The 22,902-nt window shown below is 59.0% G+C and overlaps 4 protein-coding genes across 7 annotated transcripts; 1 reads left to right on the top strand and 3 right to left on the bottom strand.

Annotated features, from left to right (window-relative positions):
• Positions 1–458: 458 nt before the first annotated feature.
• Positions 459–2,405, bottom strand: SPEM2 (SPEM family member 2). Its single transcript, XM_010965999.2, has 3 exons — positions 2,230–2,405; positions 2,018–2,075; positions 459–1,878 (listed from the first exon to the last, which is right to left on the bottom strand). The coding sequence occupies exons 1-3, from the start codon at positions 2,365–2,367 to the stop codon at positions 548–550; spliced, it is 1,527 nt and encodes a 508-aa protein (XP_010964301.2). The 5' UTR covers positions 2,368–2,405; the 3' UTR covers positions 459–547.
• A 644-nt stretch (positions 2,406–3,049) lies between these two features.
• On the bottom strand, positions 3,050–5,980 carry SPEM1 (spermatid maturation 1). Its single transcript, XM_010965900.3, has 3 exons — positions 5,409–5,980; positions 5,252–5,309; positions 3,050–5,064 (listed from the first exon to the last, which is right to left on the bottom strand). Exons 1-3 carry the CDS (start codon positions 5,550–5,552, stop codon positions 4,325–4,327), a joined length of 942 nt encoding a protein of 313 aa, XP_010964202.1. The 5' UTR covers positions 5,553–5,980; the 3' UTR covers positions 3,050–4,324.
• A 120-nt stretch (positions 5,981–6,100) lies between these two features.
• On the bottom strand, positions 6,101–21,270 carry NLGN2 (neuroligin 2). 4 transcript variants are annotated; one of them, XM_074342294.1, is made up of 9 exons: positions 21,160–21,270; positions 20,290–20,868; positions 17,173–17,873; positions 13,703–13,753; positions 11,457–11,606; positions 11,095–11,280; positions 10,780–10,972; positions 9,823–10,419; positions 6,101–9,016 (listed from the first exon to the last, which is right to left on the bottom strand). In XM_074342294.1, exons 3-9 carry the CDS (start codon positions 17,627–17,629, stop codon positions 8,149–8,151), a joined length of 2,502 nt encoding a protein of 833 aa, XP_074198395.1. In that variant the 5' UTR covers positions 17,630–17,873; positions 20,290–20,868; positions 21,160–21,270; the 3' UTR covers positions 6,101–8,148. The 4 variants fall into 4 exon arrangements, with proteins under 4 accessions (XP_074198395.1, XP_074198394.1, XP_074198396.1 ...); XM_074342293.1 differs by lacking the exon at positions 21,160–21,270 and having other exon boundaries at positions 20,290–21,075; XM_074342295.1 differs by lacking the exons at positions 13,703–13,753; positions 21,160–21,270 and having other exon boundaries at positions 20,290–21,076.
• A 469-nt stretch (positions 21,271–21,739) lies between these two features.
• Positions 21,740–22,898, top strand: TMEM256 (transmembrane protein 256). The gene is made up of 4 exons (XM_010965898.3): positions 21,740–21,894; positions 22,201–22,232; positions 22,491–22,571; positions 22,675–22,898. The coding sequence occupies exons 1-4, from the start codon at positions 21,810–21,812 to the stop codon at positions 22,816–22,818; spliced, it is 342 nt and encodes a 113-aa protein (XP_010964200.1). The 5' UTR covers positions 21,740–21,809; the 3' UTR covers positions 22,819–22,898.
• The last annotated feature ends 4 nt before the right edge of the window (positions 22,899–22,902 follow it).

The raw sequence follows: 22,902 nt of genomic DNA on the forward strand, positions 1-22,902 counted from the left end.
AACAGGGTTGGGAGGCCAGCACACCTCCCCTCTAGCGGTCAGTCATTCCCTCACTACCCGCTGACTCACTCGTTCAAACACACATTCTATCTCCCTGACCACTCCTGAGACTAGGAAGACCTTGGCCTCAGCCCTAGGGAACGCCTGGCTAGAATCCTGGACCTTGGCCTTCTTCATGCCCTTCACTGGGCTTGGGCCTGGATTTGCCCAGATGTGGAACCTCCAAATCTGGAATCTGACCACAGTTTCTTGAGTGAGGCTGAGCCCTCTGAGCCCCCTGGGGGGACAGGGAGTGCTGAGACACAGAGTAGGTGCCCAGAGAACCGTAGATTTGCAGCTTCAAATCTAGTTAGTGCAGGACCATGCTGGCAAGACCACAGCCACTTAGCCAAGGGGACCCTCAGGCCAAGAAGGGAACACTGGCTTCTCATTTCAGGAAGCCAAGGAGTGGCTCTTCCAGGCCACACACCATCCATGTTTCCTGGACTCTGGTTGCTCTTTATTTCCTCTCTCCACGCCCCGCCCCACCACCCCCATTTGCTGCTCGTCAGTTAATTTTCCCAGTCCGGCTCCTATGCAGAGAAGGCCTCGAGGCTGAGGTGGAAGGCGGCAGAGAGCTGGCCCTCACTCTGCTCTCCTGCACCTGCCGCTTCAGCTCCAGACTGTCATACACCTGGTAGTTGGCATTGCCCCCTGGGGTCCGGCTGAGTGGCATGAAGGTGGGCGAGGGCGGGGGAGGCTCAGTCGCCTGGACTTCTGGCAGATGCTGGGAGGCTCGGAGGAGCAGGGCTGAGCTGGGCGCCGGGGCCCGCTGGTACGAGGCCTCACCCAACACAGTGAGGGAGGTGGAGGTGGTCAGAGGGTGCCGTGGGGGCAGCGCCTCAGCCCATTCAGCCGCCTGGCGCCGGACCTCGTGGGGATCCCGGGAGTAGTTCAGGTGACCTGTGGATGGGTGGGGGCTGCGGTTGGGCTGAACGTAAGCATGGCCAGGGAGGCTCCGCCGGTGAGACTGTGGGGAGTAATGCTCCCGGGCTTCCGGCCGGGAGCCCCGGGTCACGAGGGCGGATGGAGGCTCAGAGCCTTCCAGACCACGCCGTCGCTGATCCCAGGAGTCATACAGGAGCTGGCCCCTTGAGGCGTAAGGGCTGTGGCCCCCAGGCACCCAGGTGGGGTTAGGGGGCAGCCTTCGGGGAGGCGGTGGAGATGAGACCCACTGCTCGGTCTCCATGTTGCCCCAGATGTGGGATGATGAGCAGGGGGTCCTGTAGGACTGCAGCCTTAGCTCCGACTTGGCCTCCACACGCTTGGGCATGCGGCGCAGTTCCGGTGACAGGTAGAGAGAGGGCGGTGGCGGCAGGCTGGCTAGGATCCCACCCTGGCGACCCCACAGCCTCATGTTGGAGGGCAGGCCCATCTGCTGGTAGAGCCCTCCCCAGCCCCCTCGATGGTACTTGGGATGTGGGAAGGAAAGGTCATCCTCCTCCTCCAGGTAGGAGTCCAGGTCCTCCCTCTTATAGGAGGGCTTCGGCCGCAGCTGTGACATTTTGTGGCCGCGATGTGGCCTACAGAAGAATGAGGTGCTGTGGGGCAATCGTCTGTGGTTCTTTGGCCTCTGCTGTTGGCTGCAGGGGCGGCGGCGGCGGCTGCGGCGGCAGCGGTGGGGGTGGGGGCGGAGGCGGTGGTGGTGGCAGCGGCGGTTGTGGCGGCTGCTGCTGCTGTGGTGATTGCGGTTGCAGAGTTGATGGCAGGAGGAAGAGGAGTAGCAAGTAGGCGGGGCCATTTTCATTTCTACAGGGTCCAGGGTGCAGTGGATGTGGACGTCTTGGGCCTTGGCTGGAGGATTTTGGGGGAAACTTTCACAAGCCTGCAAGATTTCATCTGGGGGAGGGAAGAGTCGGTAAGGGCAGGGCAACTGTGGGAAGTCAGCATTGGGAACACTGGGGCCTGGGTTTCTGGGGACACTGGGGCTGTGGGAGTGGTGGGGGCTGGGTGCCCTCTACCTCTCTGCCATACTTACTTTTCTGATTAATCCAACTGAAGGTCTTGTCTAAGGCATTCTGGAGCCCATGCCATATCTGGGGGTGCAGTGGGGGGAAGTGAAGGCCAGGCTCTCCACCCTACCCACCTCCCAGCCAAGACGGTTCCTGCAGGCGGAGGTGCAGGCTGCATGCAGCTGGCTACCACCCTCAGCCCTCTGCACCCCAGGGGTGGTCCACAACCATCACTGACCACGGTTGCCACGTTGATCCCAATGTTGACAAGAATGACGAGGCCCAACAGCAGGAGTAGGAAGTCCTCGGCATTCTGGCTACTTTCTTGGTATTGATGGCAGCACCCCAGGTTGTCATACCAGAGCTGGTTTCCCATGGTGGGGGGGTCTTAGGGCCACCTGGGCCACCCGCCCCCCCACCCGGCCTGACCCACACTACACTCATGCCAGGACCTGGGGACACCTGGGGACAACCAGTGAGGGAGTGGGGTCATAATGAGGCACGCTGCAGGGAGTCACAATGCAGAAATGGCAGATCTTTCAATCAGCTGGCCCTTTATATGGCCATCTCTGCCCTTGGCTCCCACACAGTGGAGCCCAATCCCCAAATATCCTAGTGTTCAGTCCATCTGTCCCTCTGTCTCCCCGGGGGTTTGCCTAACTCCATTTGAAAACATGGTAGCTCCAGTTGTGAGACAGTCTTCACAGGGATTAAATCATGCATAAAGGATTTCGTCCAATTCATTGTTCTTTTGAGACATCACGGCAGCTTAAATAGCCTATTGGGACTCCCCACCCACATCTGCTTGGGGCCAGCAGCTAGGGTGACTAGATGGATGGATGATAGCAAGAGTCCTCTCTGGGGTCGCTCTGCTGCACAGTCCCTCCCTGTTCTGCCCATTTCCCTGTCATAATCCCATCCCATCATCCCAGATGTTGGTCACTGAGCCCACTAGCCCCTTTGCTTCAGAGCCAGACTGACTTCCACATGCCTAGGGTTGCTGCTTTTGCCAGGGACCATCCCCAACCATGGTTTCTCGCCTTCCTAACCAACAGCCCTCCCACTGAGCCACCCCTCCAAGCTAAAAAACAGCTGCCATCTGAAGAAAACCACATGTAATTGACAAAGCAGATGTAATTGTTGATATGACAAAAGGAGTCTTTGGTTGAAATCAGGTTCATCATTGGGGTCTATGAAAGGATGCCTGGGGGACCTCAAGTCATTTTGTTTGCACAATGAACAACCCAGCTGAAAGAGAGGAACAGCCAGTGGGCATTTCCCTATCAAGCCTCCAAACACATAGTAGGTGCCCAATATATATCCACTTAATGGAGTCAGCTTAAAATGATCAATTATGTTAGTTGAATGAAAATGAACAGAGAAGCAGGGTGATTCATAAAAAGCCTGTCCGCTCACATTCCAGGAACTCATCTGGTATCGAAGGTGATGAGGTCTAGCCCTTTGGCCTGGCTCCTTGTTCCCAAGTTGTGTGCATGCATGTGATGTCTAGTAGTGGGGTAGGGCCTGGGTTTCCCTGCTGTCCAGTGGATGGAATATTCTGATGCATTCACATGGGAAACTGAGGAAGGCAGAGACTCTGTTGGGCCAGGCTGACTCTGTGGCACTGGGAATCTACCTGTGGGATCAGGGGAACAGAGCATCTGAGGCCATGAGGTTGATCCTTGCTGTCCGTGTGACCATGAATAAGTCACGTGGCCTCTCTGAACCTGAGTTTTGTCATCTGTGACACAGAGGTGCTAATCAGGGGTGTGAGGTCACAGAGGGTGGTGATGTTACGATGAGGCAGCCCTTGAGTGTCCTCAGTATTTCATCCTCCGCTCTGAGCTTGCTCAAGGGTACAGGAGCTTTGGGTTCTGACCTGGGAACTGTGAGGGCCTGGGTACTCTCACTCTCAGCCGTCCCTTCCCAGAGAAACCAGGGCTTAAGAGAAAACCATGCCTAACCTGTAGCTGCAGCCTAAACCTGGGCTCTGGCAGGAGCCAGACCCCTGAGGGGCAGGGTCCATGGAGATGAGGGCCTCCCTTCTAGTGCAATACTGCCTGGGGGTCTGGAGCAGAATTTGGGGGGCCTCTCTGGGCACTAAAGAAAAGAGTAGAGGCAAGTGGGAGCTTGGAACCAAGAAGGGCCAGGGAGAGAGATGAGGACAGGGCCTGCTGAGGCCAAGAGGTTTGATGAGGGTCCTCAGGGCTCTCTAGGCCCTGTTGCCAGGGAGATCATTTCCTTAGCAACCAGGCTTCTGGGTGTTGTGTGGGCCCTGGCACCCCCCACACCACCACAAACCACCTCCTCTCTTTCTTTTATTCTTCTTCCAGTCACCTCTCTTTCATGGAACGGTATACCCAGTCCTTGTCTGTCCCCTCAGCAGCGCTGGATCCGGAGCCCAGGGGGTAACAGTGGGACAGGGCCTCCACCTCCCTGCTCAGCTCCCGCAGCCGCCGCCTCACGTCCCTGGCGTCATATGCTATGCGGCCTGAGGAGCGGCGCCGGGGGATGTCGGGGACGTTGGCCGGGCCCAGGATGGGTGGTTGGGCTGGCAAACACTGCTCCTGCTCCGCTTGGGCTCCTGCCCCTGTCCCTCCTCCAATGTTCCTGTGGCTCAGGGCCTGAGGGCTGGGGGGCGGGGGGTTCACAGGGTACACGTAGGCCTGTAGGCCCAGCTCGGACTGCATCTCTCTTTTGAGGGGTCTTTCCTCTACAGTCTGCTGGAAGCGGATGGTCTGGGTGGGTGTCTCCACGGCGTCCTGGGCCCAGGGAGTCCAGAACCTCTGGGTGGACTGAAAGCCATCCCAGTCCTCGGGGCAATCCCAGTTGTGTGAGGTTACTGTGCGCTGATGTGGGGGCCTCTCCTCCTCGTTGTCCTCGTCAGTGTCAGGGACCCAGTCTACCAGGCGGCGGGCACGGCGCGCTGCAGAGCCTCGGTGGCGATGGCGGCGAGTGGGTGGGGGGGTCACGGTCATTTTCACAGGGTCCACGGTGCATCGAAGGTGAACTGCCTGGGAGCACTGCTTCGGGGGCTGGGTCTGCTTCCCAGGTAAGCATGACTTAGAAGCTTCTGTGGATCAGGGAGAGGTGAGAGGCTGGTGGGAGCCTGGCTCCTACAGAGTTGGAGAGGCAGGGGGCAAGGAGAGGAGCTGCATAGTGATGGTGTCTGGGAGGGGAGAGCAGGAGGGAAAGGGGCCAGCTCAGGGTCAGGGCTGAAACACCTAGTTTCTGCCCCTCCTCCTCCAACCCCCACTTACCTTTCTCACAAATAACATGGAATACCTGGTGTAAGAAGCCACGGAGTCTGCGCCAGAGCTGGGTGGGGGAGGACACAGTGACCCTGGGCCGGCCCTGGCCACCAGGCCCGCCCCCCAGCCATGCTGCCAGCACCCTCCCGCCCGGCCCCACCCTGACCAGCGTCACCATATTGATGCCAATGTTAATGCAGACGATGAGGCCCAGCAGCAACAGAATGGAGTTGCCCAGGTCCTGGCAGTTGTTGGTGTTGGGGCTGTGGTATGAGGCCCACCCGGGCCGGGGGCGCTCAGCCATGGCCATGGGGGTCCCTAGGGCCACTGGGGCCCTTAGGCCCCCAGCCCACTGTGCCCACAGAATCCACCGGCCCACATTCCTGTCCCAGAGGCTCCTAGGGGTACACGGGTCACAATGATGGGGGGCTCTCCCTCACAATGTGCCAAGAGGAGAGTCCTGGGCCCATGTCGATCCCCTGGCCTGGGCCCATGCCTTAGCAGAGACCAAACCCTTCACTTCGCATGCCTCTCCTGCAGCTTGCCTCCCGGCCCAGCCCATAGGCTCTCCGGCCTTTCCGGTGTCTGCCCCATCAACCCCTACCCAGTCCTCTCTACACCAGGTTCTGACCCCTGCACAGAGACTGATCCTGATTCCAACTCCCCAGACAAGCCTATTACGATGACAACCTCACCCCGAACCCTACTCCCCCTTTCTCTTGACATCAGAGCTGTTCACTAAAGAGGGCTGTGGGCTCAGAACCCCTCTTCCTCCCCCTCATCAGCAGAGTCACTTCCCCAGGCTCTTTTCTTTGGAGCTTCCCACCCCCACCTCCTAACACGACAGCCGGCACAACCAACAGTTAAACTTTTATATTTACAATATTCTCTTCATCTTTTGCCAGGTTTAAAAATGTGTACAGAGCCGCGAAGGGTTGGGGTGGGGACATGGGATTGTCAGGAAATTGTTCTGGGGAGAGGGGCTAGGCATTGGAGTCCGTGGCTGAATCATGGGGTCCCCCAGCCCCCCTCCCATGCCCCAATTTGGGGGGCATCTGTCTACAGGGTTCAGGGCCCAGGTCCCTAGCATTTAGAGAGCATGGCTGTTTGGGAAGGAGCTAGACCAGGCAGGGGAAGGGGTGGGAAAAGAACTAAGTTTCCACGGGTGGAGGTGGGGCAGAAGGGACAGTCAGGAGGCAAAGTTCTGGGGAGCCAAGACCAGGGATTCTGGATTTGGGTGTCAGTGGAAGACAGCACTCCACTCGCAACTCAGGTTTAGCACTAACAAACCCACGAGACACCGGCAGACGAGGATGCACTCTTTCTCTGCTGGTGTCCCTTAAAACCCTCCTTGACATTGTTCTTTTCTCCAGAGGCCCAAACCCTTTCTCTTTGGGCAGTCACCTTACACACGTCCTTTCAAATCAAATTCTTCCTGCCTGTATCTGCCCAAGCCCCGTCCCCCACTGCCCCCTCCATCTGTTCCTCAGCACAGCTGACCCCATTCTCTCCCCAACCTGTCCCGGGAAGCCCTTCTCCCCTGCTCTCCCCTCCCTCCTCCACTGCTCCTTTCCTTCATCCCTGGCTGCCCAGGGGAAAGGGGGAAGGTCAAAGGAGGGGGAGGGTAGCTGAGGGGAGAAGCTGGTTTGACACCAGGGGAAGGGAGAACAGAGGCAGAGAGGAAGGGCTGAGACATGGTGTGGGGAGAAGAGGGACACAGGTGGAACCTCTTTAACAGCCACCTCTTCCTCTCCTATATTCCACCTGCCCCCACATTTACCTACCCTGGCCCAGGACTGGGGAATCCTTGGCATATTTTGGGTCTTCTCCCCTCAAACCCACCTCCCCAGTTTGGCACAGGTGAGCAGTGGTCTGAGGACTGAGGAAAGGGCTGTCCTCAGGCCCCAGTGAGGGCTTTGGTCAAACATGCATGGCCTCTGTGGGTGGCAGGTGCCATGTCCCCCTCCCCCAAGCTGGGCATCTCTGGGGGAGGGAGGGGCAGAGCACCCCCTCAGGGTTTGTACATCCCCCTCAGCTTCTGTCATTCTGACATCTGTTCCCACCTGCTGTATGAGGAGAAATTAAGTGCTGGGCCTGAGGCCTGGGGGATGCAGGGAAGTGCTGGAGAGAAAGGGGCCGTCTGCATGGGAAAACATACATCCACATGCAAGAAATGTTTCCACTCAGGGAAGTGTGTCCTGGACCCGTGGGAAGACAAGTTCCCAGGCAGCACAGGGATGCAGGCTCTCCTCCTCCCCGCCCCCCACCCCCGGCAGGGAGTCTGTCATCTGTGGAAACCAGGCTTCACCTGAATTGTGCCACGGGGGATAAACATGCTTCGCTGGGGTGGGGGCAGGGAGGGGGACTGTGATTTACTCGCTACTTCCCAGGCACCACCCTGTGTCATCTGGTGGCCAAGGGTCACTGTTTGAGAACACAACACTTCCAGGGTCTCCAGGGGGTGGGAGGAGGGAGGAGGTGGGAGAAGGCATGAGGGAACAGGATTCTGGGGAACAAATCCCCGCAGAAATTCTTTGAGGGAGCCAACATGTGTCCAGGGCGGCAAAAAAAAACCTCACCCTGCACATGGGAAAACACACCCCCTCGTGAGAAAGCACACCTCCACGTGGGAAAGCACTTCCGCGTCTCCACACACCGAGGACCCGTGTCCCAAGGGAGGGGAAACCCCCTCCACACCGCCCCAGTTGTTCGAAGGCCCATGTCCGGAGAAAGGAATGGGCCTCTCTGCCTGGGAGAAACACGCGTCCCGGTGAGGAAATCCATGTCCACCCAACGCTCCTCGACGTGTGACGACTCCACGCGAGAAGAGCTTGTGGCCAAGTCCCCCTCCCCGCCTTCTGAGTGGGCCGGGAGGTTTGGAAAGGGGGGCCTCCCCGAGCCACCCCCTATACCCGAGTGGTGGAGTGGGGGTGGGGGAGCGTGTTGTTGTGGCTGGTTGCGGTGGGGGGAGGCGGGGGGAAGGGCCCAAAGGGATGGAGGGAGGGGGGCGGTGGGGGAGGTGGTGGCCCCAGGCCGCTGGGCAGCAGGGTCAGGGCCCCGGGGGCCAAGAGAGGCACGTCGTCCGGTGCCCGGCGCAGGGCCAGGGTGTAGTCGGGCGGGCAGGCGGGGCGCAGGGCCTCAGCAGGGTCCGCCCCGACGCCCCCGCCCCGCTTCAGCTGCAGCGACACCAGCTCCTCTTCCGGGGGCAGCTCGCGGCCGGCAGCGGGGAGCAGGGGGCCCCCGCCGGGCACGCCGGAGCCTGAGCCGCCCGGTGGGCTGAGCCGCCGGCACCGCAGCTCCTGTCGCCGGTCCCGCTTGTAGTAGAGGGCGGCAAAGGCGAGGATGTTGAGGAAGAGGAGGGAGGCGCCCACGGCCACGGTGACGCTGAGCTCCGTGGAGTAGTCCCGGGAGTCCCCGGGGAAGCGGTCGTAGGCCCGCGGGCCGGGCTCGGGCTCGGGCGGCAGGGTGGCGGGGGGCGGCGGGCGGCGCGTGCCCGGGGCGCCAGGGGGCGGGCGGGGCGGCCAGCGCGTGGCGTAGGGCGGCAGGCGCGTGGTGGTGGTGAAAAGCTCCGTGTGCAGGTTGTGCAGGTGGGGCACGAGCTCCAGCCAGAAGGCCACCTTGTTGGCGCGGTAGTTGTCGCGCACGCGCGGCTTCAAGCCAATGTGCAGGTACTGCTTCTCCTTGCTGTTGAACTTGCTCCACACAACCTCCTCAAAGCGGTTGGGCTTGGTGTGGATGAACTTGGTGTCTTGCGGCACCGGCTGGTTGGGGTCGCTGTGGGCACAGGAGGGCAGGAAAGGAGGAGTGAGGGCGAGGCTCCCACAAGGAAGGAGGTGGGGGGGGGTTGTGGGAGCAACAGAGAGAGACTGACAGAGATGCAGAGAGCCAGGAAGACAAAATCAGAGAAAGAGAGAGAGGCAGAGATGGATCCCAACAGACAGAGAAACTGCCAGAGACGGGGACAGAGAGACCAATAAGGGATGGAGCCAGACTGCCAGGCACAGAGAGATGAGGACAGAGCCACAGAGAGGGCAAAAACAGACAGACTGCCAGTGAGAGAGGCAGAATCTGAGACTGAATGAGATACAGACATATGGAAACAGAGAGACAAAGGCATATGAGAGAGCTGGGGAAAACCAGCGAGCAAAGAGTAACCAGATCAAAGAGAGCAGAGGTATCAATGGATTTCAAGAGAGAGAGGTAGAGACAGCACTAAAAAGACAGACAGACACAAACCCTTACACATACTCAGAGACACAGACGGGAGCAAAGAGCTGAGCTCTGGGAGGAGAGAGAGATGGGTGGGCGAAGGATGGAAGGAGAGACAGACACGGAGCCAAAGCCACCAAGTGACACCCCTCTCCCTGAAAGGACAGGGACTTCTCTGTCTTAACTCTTCTGAATCTCCAACGTGCACAGAGGAGCTTTCCAGCAGGTGCCTGAGTCAAGAAGGCAAGAGTGCCTTGATGGAGGAATGATGGCCATGTGAAGGAGAGGGAGAGAAGGGGCTGCAGATGGAGGGTGTATGTGTCCTGGCCTGCAGGGGTGCCCCACCCAGCCCCAGCCCCTCTGGCCCTCACCCAGTCTTGGCAAAGTTGGTCCAGTAGGTCATGACCACGGCGCTGAGCATGACGTCATTCTTGGAGAAGTTGCAGGGGAAAAGGTCGGTGGCACCCACCATAGGCACACCAAAGACGTAAGGTAGCTCGTCCCCATGTGCCGCGTCTGCCCACTCAGGCCGGCCCTCAGCCTGGCAGTGGTGGTAGAAGGTGTAAAAGTAGACAGGGGACTGGTAGTCGGCGTGCAGCTTGGCGGTGGCCACAGCTGGTGCCACCCACTGGTGGTCGGTAAAGAGCGCCAGCAGGGTCTTACGCCGCATCTCGCCATTGTCCCGGTCGGCCCAGTCCGTGTACATAAACTTGATGGTTTCCCGAAGCACATCCTTGCCCTCCGGGTAGCCGTACAAGTTGTCCACAAAGTTGGAGACTGTGAAGTCAAAGGCGCTGGCGGACACGCCGTCCTCGCTCTCTGCCGAGTCCTCCACAAACTTGAGGCCCTCTCCTTGGTTGACACCGATGAGCATGTCATAGTTGAGGAATTCTCCCTGCTGCATGAGGATCTCAGGGTCATCGGGGACGACATCACCGTCCACCACGGGCCCAAAGGCGATGTGGTAGCTGGGGAGAAGGGGTCAAGGTCTCATCATCTGCTCACTGGCCCCCTCTCAGCCCACAGCCTGCTGGGCCCTCTGCTCGGAAGACCCCTCCCCCCTAGTTAAAACCTCCTGAGTCCTTCAGGGGGCTTGGCCTCTCAGGAAGTCTTCCCTGAAGCACTTCATGACACCTTGGGCACACTGGCTTTGTTTAGGCACCCTGCTTAGAGAAGGCCTCTAGGAAAAGGCAGGGCCACTGAAGGGGCCCAAAGCGCACCTCTCCTTGCCAAATGGAATGCCCGTGGCCTGCAGGCACCTCTCACCATCAACCTCCTTGGAACCAGGAGAGTGGAGACCTGGACTGGGCCCTCTCCCACCCCCATACCGGGCAGGCTGCACATCCTGGTCCACCAGCTCCCGAGAAGGCTTCCGGCGCAGACACTCCACAGCCTCGGCACTGTCCTCCCGGTCACAGCCCACCTTGGCCGCCAGCAGCCGCGTGTACTTGAGCGGCTGGTAGTTGACGGACCAGCTAGAAATGGCAGTGCCACTCTGAGCAATGGCCTTCTGGAACAGCCCTGGTGAGACAAGCAGGCTTTAGGCTGGGCTGTATCAACCCAAGGGAAGAGAAGGGGGACCTGGTGGGGTCAGGGGTGTGGGAAAGGGGACAGGAGGGGCAGGCTGAGGAGGTGACTGGTACCTTCCGAATGGTGGGAGAGGATCAGAAGGTTGACACAGGAGGCCCCTGCTCCGGATCCAAAGATGGTGATGCGCTCGGGGTCACCCCCAAAGTGGGCGATGTTCTCACTGAGCCAGCGCAGGGCCTGGATCTGGTCCAGGAGCCCATAGTTGCCTTTTGCAGCCTGGTCCCCGGTACTGAGAAAACCTGGGGGTAAAGGAAGAAAAGGGGCTCCCTGGGGGTGTCACAGCGCCCTTGCCCTCTTTCTGGACATCTGGATCCAGCCCAGAAGCCATTCTGCTTCTGCTGGGTTTAGAGGAACCCCACCCATCAGGCCCCCACTTCCCAGACTCCGGCCCCTCGAGTTGGCTGCCCACCCTCACCAAGCACCCCAAGCCGGTAGTTGAGCGTGGCTACAATGACGTTGCCGTAAGCGGCCAGGACCGAGCCATCGAACATGTTCCCAGTGCCTTCCATGTAGGAGCCACCATGCAGAAACAGCATCACTGGCTTCTTCCCGGAGTCCCGGATATCTGCGTGGGGTGGGGGAGGGGGGAGGGTACAAAGACACAGTCAGACCAGAAGCAGCACAACCCAGCTCCCAGGCCTGCTGAGGTCCAGCCTGGAGCTCACGGGACATGTCACTCCCGACCCTGGGGGGCAAGACCGGATTCCCCTCCCTCCCTCCGCAGTTAGCCCTGGCAGAAGGTCCCTCCCCATCTCCTGCCGGTCTGCCCCACAGCATTTCTCCAAATGCTGGGCAGACCTTCCAAGAAGCCTAACAGAGGCAGGGGTGGGGGGTGGCCCTCCTCAGGGCATCTGCTGGATCCAGGGCACCCCCTCCCCACACACACACAGCAAATCTCCTTCCTGCTCCTAGGAAAAGCGAGCTCCCAAGGCTGGCACTAGAGCTAGAGATGCTGGGAGGGTCCCGGCGTTTCCTCAGACTCAGGCCTTGGGCCTCAGCTCCACGTGGTAGCCTGGTCTGTGGGTGAGGGGGTGCCAGGCCCTAGGGTCCCTGGGGGCTTGGTCTCCTCCCCGCCCTAATTCCTTTCTAGGTCACCTCCCCAGTTACCACGGCAACCCCCAGCCTAATTACTGTGGCAGGAGGAGGCAGGGTGGGAAAGAGCCTGCTTAATGAAGCTGGGGTGTAGCTCTCTAATCTTGGACCCCCCAAAACTGGCCTGGGCCCTGGGCTCCGGACCCCTCTCTTGCCATGTCCTGAAAGGGCCCCATGACCATTGCCATATGTAGGAGGCCCCTGAGGCACTCCAGACCAGACTTGGGGGTAACTAACTCCAGAAGAGGCTGGGAGTCTGAGAGGGCTTGGCTGAGTCCCCAGCCCAGCAGCTCCTCCATGATTTGGTCAGAGTGCCAGGGCTGGGGTCACCCTGGCCTACAGGCCCTCCTCTTTCTTGATACCCGCAATCTCTGACTAACCTGGGCACTAGGCAAACAGAAGCCAGGCCTGGGCCTCCACTGCAGGTCCCCAGTGCCTTTGCCCGCCACCCTCATCCCACTGGGAGCTTCCCTCCTGCCAGAAGGTCAACCAACAAGTCACTAAGACATCCCCCCCGCATACAGCTTCCTCCCTTCGGTCTGTTAGGACCTCCTTTGCCACCTCCTTCCACCTGACTTTGCCCAGGAGCTCCTAGGTGGGCATTGCCCTCTCGGTCCTCCCCAACTCCTGTTCTTCCCTTTGTTCCTGAACTTCCAGTGGTCTTCCAGCAGTTCAGGCTGGAGTCTCCTTCCCTCTGAGGTCCTGTCCTAAATGTCCTCAATTCTCCACCCACCTCCCCACCCAGCACCTCCACTCCCAGCGTTGGGGGAGGGGGAGTTGGAAAGGGAAGGAGCAGGAAGGGGGGCTGGGGCAACAAGAATTCAAAACCAACAACAAAAAACAAGATCAAGAAAGAAGAAAGAAAGAAAAAACAACAACCAAAAAGCAAGAAGCTCTCGGGGCAGATTCAACAAGAAAAGAAAAAAAAAAAAAAAACCAAAAAGATCCATTTTTGGAAAAAAAGAAAAAAAGAAGTTCTTTGCATTTTTTTCAAAATTTTGTGGTGAAACTTCAAGATATTGGGCCCTGTTTTCAAAAATTTCCAAATTCTTTAATTTGCTTCAAATGTGCGTTTTCTGCATCTGACAGGCTTTTGGAAATTGTAGCAGGTTTCTGATGTTTTCAACTGTGTCATCAATTTGCCAATTAACTTTTTTTTTTCAAATGTTGTTTGGCTCCAAATTAAAATTGTTTTTTTCAAATATTACATTTCCCAAGTTTCAAAACAGTCCAAATTTCTGTCCAGTTCTAAACATTTTATCCAATTCTTTGGTGTTTTGTTTTTGTTTCTGTTTTTCTGACATTCCAATTTCTTTTTTCACTTTAATTTCGCCATATTTAGCTTTGCTTGCCAGTTTTCTAGTGGGTCCAACATTGTTCAAATTTCTTTTGAAGTTTTCATAATTCTTTTTTCCAATTATTACAAATTTTTCTTTTCTTTTCTTTTTCGTTTTTAGTTGGGGAAACGACTGAGGGGCCTTGAGGGCTGTGGGGGCATTTAGTTAGGGGCAGGGCCGTGAACGTCCTCTTATCAGCAACCACATGCAGCAGCGGGATTTTTAAATCTACCTGTGTCTGGCGGATTGAGCGTCGCCTCGTCACGTTTTTTTGTGAGCGGACCTAAGACCGGGAACACAAAACAGAGAAAAAAGGACAATTTTGTGGGGAAAGATGGGGGTCGGGGGAGGTGGTGGATGGGGAGGGGAGGAGAGAAAGCAGAAAAGGGGAGGGTGAGGGGCAGAAAAAATAAGCCAAAAAAAGCAAAATTTGTTTGCAAGAAAAAGAAACCAAGAAAAGAGAAAAACGTTTCTACAACCCAATTTTGTTCCCCTCCCCGGAAAAAGTCATGCCCCAAAGAAAAGGCTGGTTTTGGGGGGGTGGGGTGCCTGAGCGGGCTGAGGCCTGTCTTAAGACATATTGACTTGGCTGGAAAGGATTTGGCTTGTCGAAGTGTTTGCTAATTGCTGGAAATGAAACGGTGTTAGAGGTGGGGTGGGAGGGGAGGGGAAGCCCACCCGAAGCGGGAGCCCAAGGCCAGCTGTGCCACCCCGGGGCCACCACTCACACGGACCCTCTTCAGGGCCAGCCAAGCACCTGCCTGCTCCCCTAGGCTGCAGAGAGTAGGATGGGGTTGGGGGCAGCAGATCCCAGCAGTTCATAAACCCTGGAAGCCCTCAGCTCCCCTCTGGAGGGGTGTGGGGAGGTCAGCTAGGGCTGCCTGCCCACCTCCCCAGCCTCTCACCAGCCAGCATTTCTCTTCCACCCGCACTCACAAGCCTGACTTCTCTCCCCATGTCCCCAATGTGGGGCAAAGCAGGGAAGGGGTCATCAGGTCTTGCCCTCCACTCCACCTTTTCCCTCTGCAACCCCCCAACCTCATCCCTTACCCAAGCCTGCTCTCCTTCCCCCAGCAATGGTAAACTCCCCACCAGGGGCATTAGCCTCCCACCAACCCCTGGTCTAATGCCAAAAAGCCTCCCTCCCCAATTGAAGGTTCAGCCCACAAATAGGGACTAGGAAACAGTGCCCTGAGCCAGCTCGACACATAAGGTGTCAGGAGGTGCTGGGAGGCACAAAGTGTGCCCACTGTCAAGGAAAGGCCCCAGACTGGGCTCAGAGTTCAGCTCCAGGCTTCTTTCAGATGGGGGGGATTGGCCAAGGGAGAGCTGGAACCCAGAGGCGTGAGGTGTTCCCCCAGGCTGATGGATTTCTGCTCAAGGGCAAGGGGACCAGCATGGGGAGGGGGAGAGGGTCAGCAAGGCCAAGGCCAGACTCTTGAAGGCATCTCCCAATTGGTGATGATGGCCCCATGGGGACCCATTAGGATAAGAGCCTGTTCTTTTCTGATGGGATGGGGATGGGGATGGGGAGGAAGTCAGTAGGGCATGTGTGCGCGGGAGAGTATTAAGTTAGCGGGTGTGTGCACGCGCCCACTTCTGAGTCAACCTCTTCCTCCCAGAGCCAAGCCGGTGTGAAGATTCAGTGAGATCACCTGAATGTGTCAGGCCCCAAGCAGGTCTGCAATAAGCGGTGGTTAAAAATACAGAAGGTGTGGGCATGGGTGGGATGGGGGCAGGGTGGCCAATTTGTGCGGAGGTGTTGGGGTGGACAGTCCACTGGTGGGAAATGCCGGGTGGATGTTTTGCATGAGGCATGATGAGACAAGAGCCCCCTGAAGGGGGCATGGTCGGGCGGTGAGGGGATAGCCTTCTACACAAAGGTGTGGGTGGAGAGTCCACGAGTGGAGAGTGTCGAGATGGGTGGTCTGTTGGAAGCCCTGGGGTGAATGATTCACAGGTAGGAGGGCAATGGGGGAGGTGGCCCGTGAGAGGGCGGGGGAATGTGGAGTGGATGGTTCTTATGCAGAGGGCAGTGGGGTATTGGGGAGAATCCGTGGAGTGTATTGGGGTAAATGTTCTATTAGCACGCTTGGAATCTGAACAGGATTGGACTAGACACTTCCGTGCATTGTGTGTATAGGTTGCTAGGAGGCATGGCTTACATGGGGGAGGTGGAGGTAACCCTGTTAGGGTGCATGAGTTAGGTGTTCTGTGACTGGCATGTTCTCTGGGCACAGGGAGCAAAGTGTTGGAGTACTTGATCTGTGAGCAGGGTGTAGGATTGCTAAGTGTGTTGTCACAGCCTGAGGTAGGAGACTGATGATCTGTAGGCAGGAGTTGGGGTAAGCAATGTTTGCGATGTGTTGAGACCATTGGGGACAGTGGTGTGAGTGGCCTGCTGGGGCACAGGGTCCAGGTGCAGGGTTACTGGGGGAAAAGTCTACATATGGAGGATACTGGGGGTTACCCAGGGATACTGGGCAGCACGGGACTGTGTGGGTGACAGGGTATGAAATTCCAGAGAATTGCTGGGGAGCGTGCTGTGTGAAGGCTGGGAATTTTGATATGTGACATGCTAGAGCCTAAGGTCAGTGTGCCGGTTGGTTTGGTACGTGACCTGAGTGTTGAGTACTTGAGCTTCCTGGTTTGTATTAGGACTTGAGTACATGATGTGGGAGTGTTAGGTGTCTAGGGTGTCCCCAGGGGGGTTCTTGGGTACCAAGCCTATGTGTAAAGTCGTTGGAAAATGTTCTGAGGTGGATGTTAGGGTGGATGGTCTCTGGAGGTGTCGGGGTGTATAGGAGTCACGACATGCGGTATCAGAAGGATAACGTGGGGGCTGTGTGCATGGAAGGTCTGTTTGGGTGGCTGGAGGCCTGCTGATTACCCTCTGTTGTGGACTGCTGGAAGGTACTCTGGAATGTGCTGGAAGGTGCTGGAATGACACTGATTAATCTTGGTGCTGAAGGCTGTCCAGGGGAGTGTGCTGGAGACTATGAGCTGTGCTGTGGCGAACTGGACAGTTCACTGAAACAGCTGGCTCAGAGCCCCAGGGAAGGTGTTCTGTCGGGGATGGGTGGGCTGTGCTGGGAGCGGAGGGACCCTTGGCAAGGAGCTTCCCTGATCCTTTGGGAGTGTATGGGAATCAGGAGACAGAGCATCCTGGGGAAGAGACATTCAGCTCAGGTGAGGGGCTCTGCATGTGACAGATGGACGTCTGCCCATGCTGGCCCGGGGAAAAGGGGAAGTCTTTGCTGTCCTTGAGGTATAGGTGCAGCTAAAATGGGTACTGCTGGGGACAAGCCCAGGCCTGGGGGCAGGAGATGGGGCAGAGCCAGAGTGGCTGTCTAGGCAGCTGATGATTGCCCCCACCGCTGGATCACACTCAGTGTTCCCTCTGTGTGTGCCTCTGTGGGGAGGGGGTGAGTGGGCCAAGCCTAGTGCCTGCCTCCTTCGCCATCAGCTCTCTGTGGGCACAAAGAGATCCGGGGTGGCTGTGGGATTCATTCCTGGGACTGCCTGGCAGGGACCCATTCCACCCGGGGAGGGCACGCAGAGCCTGAAGGGACACATTGCCCCTCACGACCCCCACGAATGCCCAGCTCCCGGCCCCAGGCCCTGACGGCGGCGTCTGAGGGTCTGCATGCGCGTCTGTGGGCTGTGTCCACCGGGGGCCTGGCCCGGTGCCCGCGCCCTTACCGTCCTCGGTGGGCACGTAGAGGTTGAGGTACAGGCAGTCCTCGCTCTGGTTCTGCACGTAGGTGGCGGCCGCCTCCAGGTTGTCGGTGAACCACACGGGCAGCATGATGGCGGGCAGCGCCCCGTGCAGGTTCTGCGGGCAGGCGGGCGGCAGGGTGGTGGCGTTGCGCACGCCGGGCCACGAGGCGGGGGCCTCGGGCGGCTGGAAGCGGCGGGCGCCCAGGGGGGGCGTGGCGTAGGGCACGCCCAGGAACTGCACGACTGGGCCCAGGATCTCGTTGTTGAGCTCGCGCCGCACACCGCGCACTCGCCCGTAGGCCGTGTTCACCACCGGGAAGCGCTCCTCCCCGAGGCTGCCGAGGCCCAGGCCTGGGCCGCCCCGGGCGCCGCCGCCGGGACCCCCTCCCCCACGTTGAGCCCCCGCCAGCCCCACCAGACACAGCGCCAGGAGCCACATGCTGATCGGGGGACCCCCCCCTCCCTCCCCGGGACCCCCCCCCTCGGAGAGAGAGAGAAGGGGGGGAGAGGGAGGGAGGCCCCCCTCGCCCCAGGAGGGAGGAGGGGGCGGGGGAAAGGAGGGAGGAGGGGGGTGGGGAGGGACCTGGGCTAGACTGGACCGAGAAGGGGTCTGTTCCTCTCCATGGAGGGGGCGAGGGGTGGGGAAGGGGAAGGAAGAGGGAGAAGGTGAAGGCAGGCCCGATCTGTGGGGAGGAGGGACAGACAGACAGAAAAATACAGAGGAGAGGTGCAAGAGGGGAAGGGAAATCGGATGGAGAAGACAGACAGGAATGGGGAAACAGAAGAGATAAGTGGTTAGTGACTTGGAATTCAGACCAAGCTGCCCACTTCGTCCATCCTCAGTCCCCTTAGCACCTCCTCCCACTCCAACCACCGCTCCCCTCCTCAGCAGGGACCCAGATAGAAAAGTCTGAGGCTGGGATGAGGTCAAGATGTCTTAAATGTCTAGGACACAGCCAGAGAGGAAGGAGAGTCAGCTCCCCAAACCTAGCACGCCCCCTTCCAGCTGTCTGTCCCTCCCAGGCAGGCTCTCCTCAGGGACTCAGGAGTCCCAGTTCCCACCTCCCTGGGAGGGATGAGATAGAAAAGGAAGAGAAAATAAAAATACCAAGTCATTAATTAGCAGGAAGTGGAGGGTTTGTTTATACGTGTTAATTACTCCTGAGCTGTAATTTCATGGCACTGAACCCCCATCTCAGGCCAGACTTGGTCCTTTCTTGGGACCGCACAAGCTCAGCACCTTCCCCTCTCTTCAATGTCTCATTCTCTAAGGATTTGTGCAGTAGGGGAGACCCCTGTACACCAGGCCCTCTCCATTTCTTCCCTCAAAAGTTAAGGTGCCCTGAGGCAGGGGCCAGATAGGGAGGGGATGCTGGAGGGGCAAATCCAGGGACAGATGCGTGATCCTGCAGCCGGTTGCTGGGCGACAGGATGCTGCCCCGCAATGTTACCTGGGCAACGGGCTGCAGCTTTAACCCTGGAGGGGGGGTCTGGGAGGAAGAGGGGAAGGGGCTGGGTTGGTTATGGGGTCCATTCAGGGCATGAGGGGGAGAGCAGAGGAGTGAATCAGAATGCTAGAGTTTCCCCCAGCCTTAGTATAGGGGAAGTATATATGTTGAGGGGAGAAGGAGACCGGGGGCATAGAGAACCCTAAAAGATCCGCCTCTCGCCCCTTGTTGGCCAATCAGAACCTAGCCCTAGTGACCAGGCCTCTAGCTGAGGAGAAGGGGTGCTGAGGTCGGTTTGGGGGGCATCAGATGCACCCACCACCGGCTCCCCTCCCACAGTCTTGAACAGCCTTGAACCCAAGACACCTCTTCTTCCTTGCATAGCATTTTGACCCATGTCCTGGGGACAAACCTTGGCTTCTTCTCATCCCATCCTAGCTATTCACCTCCCGTTCCCCTTGCCAGCCCCCCACAGTTGCTACCTTGATGCCTGGGTGCTCAGGGCAGCAGAGGCAGTACAAGGGAAGAGATCGGACTGAAGGGGCAGACACCCAGGTCATCTTAGCAAGCCCCTCCTGTCCCACTCGCCCCCCCCCCCCAAAGCCGCCAGAGCTGTTTGCTGACGCGGGGTTTTCAGAGCCAGGCGCCAGCCCGCGGGTGGCTCTCTGCAGGTGTCAATTTATTCCAGAGATGAGGACACAGGAATCCTTACCACACACACCCAGTCATGCCCTCCCTTTCTTCGAGTCCTCTTAAGCTCCTGTTCTCCCATCACCTGGAGGGAGCTTGGGGCTGGCTCCCTCAGAATCTCCTCTGCCTATGTCAGGCTGGGCTCTGCTTCCATGGCCTTGCCGCCCCCTCCCCCTCCCACTAACAAGGTCTGCCTCTGTCACCCCCTCTTTCCTTAAGGTACTTTGGGCCCCTGGCCTCCTCCCTGCCAGCTTCTCTCCCTTCTTCCCTCCCACTGGAGCCCTCCCCCCATCTCTTTCCTCTCCATAGCGCTCCCTCAGAGCATCTTTCCACAGCCTCTTCCAGCTTGCTCCAGCTCTTGCCTTCAGTCTCTCGACCCTCAGTCGTTTTTCATCTTTTTCTTCAACACCTCCCTCTTTGGTGTTTCTCATCTTTCTCTCTCCTTCAAATCCCTTCCCCAAATTTCTCCCTCAAGCCCCTTCTATTTCTGTCTCTCTTTCCCTATATCTGTCTCCCCCATTTTCTCTCCCCTGCTCTCCCCATCTCTGTCTGCCACATCTTGCTACTCCCTCTCTTCTCCCTACCCCTCTGCCTGGCTCTCTCCATTACTGCCCAGGCCTGATTCCCCCAGCCGGGTAGAGCTGAGGGACGGGGGCTCAGGCCGCAGGCCCCCCCTTCTTCCTGCAGTGGGGAAAATGGCTTGGCCGGGAAGGGGAGAAGGAGGGGGAGGGGGAGATGGGAACACACGGGGTCTGTGGGCCCATTCAAAGGATCATTCATGGGCTGGAGAGAGGCAGAGACAAAGAGACCAAGACGCAGAGACACGGCGAGAGCATCCCTAGGCGGAGACACGCAGACAGAGCAGGCTGGGGGAAACCAGGAGCAGGGAGAGAGATGGGGAGAGGGAGACCCCAGTGGACCGCCACGCAGCCCCCTCCACCCAGCCCGGCTTAGCTCCTACCTGGCTCAGCCCTGGGGCCGTGGTGCCTCCATCCAGGGCTCCGAGTAGGGGGCGGACGGGCTTCGGGAGGGGGGCGGCGGCCTCTGAGCCCCCGCGGCCCCGCAGGCCCAGCCCCCGCCCGCAGCGCCTCACCCGGCGGGGGAGGGGGATCGCCCCAGCCCCGGGGGGCGGGGCCGGGATCCAGTCGATCCCCGGGGAAAGGAGAGGTAGGGAATGGGGTCTGGAGGAGCCCAAGAACAGGGAACCCCGCAGTGGGGACGGCAGAGGGAGGAGGGGGAAATGGGACAGGACTGGATTGGGGATCCACTGGCTCCGTGGGCCGGCTTCGAGGGACCAGAAGGCAGTACAGGCGGAGGATCCTAAGGGATCGGGTGCGGGAGGAGGAGTTCACGGCAATCCCCAGGGGCCCGGAGCCCGGGAGCGCAGGATCCGCGGTGCAGGGGCAGGGATCCAGCCGGAATCCTCAGGGAGGGGGAGGGATCTAGTCGATCCCGAGGGCGGGTGGGAGGGGGAGGTCCAGGGAGTCAGAGGAGGGCGGGAGCCGAGTCTGGAGCCACGGGGCGGGGGTCGGCACGGCTCCTAGGAGGGAAAGCGGGGGTAATGGAGAGGCTTCAGGGAACGCTCAGCAGCCGGGAGGCCCGGACTCCTGGCCCCGCGCGCCAGGGCCCGCCCGCCCCGCGTCCATCCCAGCCCGAGAGTGATGATCCGCCGGCGGAGCAGCCGCAGCAGCCCCGCGCGTCACCGCGCGGCCGCCTCCCCCGCCCCCTGCCGAGAGAGCGGCGCACACCCCTCGCTCGCACCCGCCTGCTTGCCCGCCCTCCAGAGTGTGGGGGGATTGGATAAGGTGGAAGGGGGCGGGAGTGGACAGACCGACGGATGGACGAAGCAGGCCGGGGCAGGGTGGAGACATCCCCCCTGATCTCCCACCCTCGGGGCTAGCGCGGTTGGTCGGGGAGAGGAGGTGGGGGTGAACTATAGGAGGCGGGGCATCACATGAAAAAGGCGGAGCCCTCGGTCCCGGAGGAGGGACCATCCTGTGATGGGTGGGGTTTAATGATGGTGGGTGGGGCTTCACTGACCGTGGGGCCGCCTCTTTTCGGGAGGGGGTCTGGTTTAAAGCTGAAAAGGAGGAGTTTGTGGGGAAAGGGGTGGAACTTTGCGTGGGGACTGGGATCTTTGGGAATTGGCCGGAGGGTTGAGGGGGTTGTTAGAAAAAGCGATCAACTTAGAAAGTGGGCCAATCCGTGACGCAAATCCTCTAGTCCCGCCCCCCCAACTCCGCCCCCACTACTGCTTCTCTTCTCCGCTCCTAATTGGTTCTAGTTTCTCCGCCCGCCAGACGTCTTCGCCACTCAACAGAGGTTTTACAAAGGCTCAAGTACCCGGGTGAGGACCCGGACGCTGAAATGAACATGGCCTGGATTGGGCACCTGTGGACCGTATTTGCATGGGATATAGGGATTGGCTGGCCTCTTGGGTGGCCTGGGCGGTGTTCGTCCTGCGCGTGACCATCCACAGCCATGGCGGGACCGGGGGCTGCTTTTCGCCGCTTGGGCGCCTTGTCCGGAGCCGGGGCCTTAGGCTTGTCCTCCTACGGGGCGCACGGTTAGGGGCCTGGGGACGGAGCTGGGATTGTGTTGGGTTGGGGGCGACCTTTGGGGTCTGATGCAGAGACGGAATCTATGGAAAGTGTCGGTCCTCGCGTTGACCAGACAGCCCACGGATCCCTAAACCTTTTTATGTCCCGCAGCCGGGTCCGTTTGGTTCCCAGAACGACCTGGTGCGTGTTTCCACCAATCAGAAGCCCCTTGGGGGCGCCTTTTCTCGCCTCTGTCCCCCTGGGTCCCCCTGGGATTGGGGCCGTCGAGGCCGGTGCTAGGACCGTAACCTTTGCTTTTGTCCTTTCCACAGGAGCCCAGTTTCCGGATGCCTACGGGAAGGAGGTGAAGTAACTGCGCTGGGGCTCCTCGACTTCCGGGCCTATGAGGGCACGAAGTCAGGGATCCCTGAGGGAAGGAGGGGAGGGGTGGAGGGCAGGTCTTTGGTACGTCAAGGGCTGGAAGTCTGAGGCCTGGGTACCTGAGGGAGCGGCAAGCTGGGACTTGAGAGGTAGGGTTGGAGGACGGACTCTTCTTGTCCGATGTGTACCCTCGGGATCCTGCGTTGCTTAGGAAGTCCCCCCATTTCTCTTTTTCTTACAGCTCTTTGACAAGACCAACAAACACCACTTCTTACACAGCCTGGCCCTGTTAGGGGTGCCCCTGTGCAGAAAGCCCCTCTGGGTAATCTCCCCCTCCCCCACCCCTAACCCTGACCAAGCCCTACTCACGCCCTCTACCTGCCCTGTTCTTACTAGCCTGCATTCTGTCTTGTTATCTCCTTCAGGCCGGGTTACTGCTAGCTTCTGGAACTACCTTATTCTGCACCAGCTTCTACTACCAGGCTCTGAGTGGAGACCCCAGCTTCCAGACTTTGGCCCCTGTGGGAGGGAGCCTGTTACTCTTGGGGTGGCTTGCCTTGGCTCTTTGAGCTTCCTTGTGTTTAATTGCTGGATACTTTATTTAGGATCAGATGAGGGAAGGGATTAAAAGGGAAAGGCAAATAAAGAACTTT

The sequence above is a fragment of the Camelus bactrianus genome, chromosome 16 (genome assembly GCF_048773025.1).
Source record: "Camelus bactrianus isolate YW-2024 breed Bactrian camel chromosome 16, ASM4877302v1, whole genome shotgun sequence".
Lineage (NCBI taxonomy): Eukaryota > Metazoa > Chordata > Mammalia > Artiodactyla > Camelidae > Camelus > Camelus bactrianus.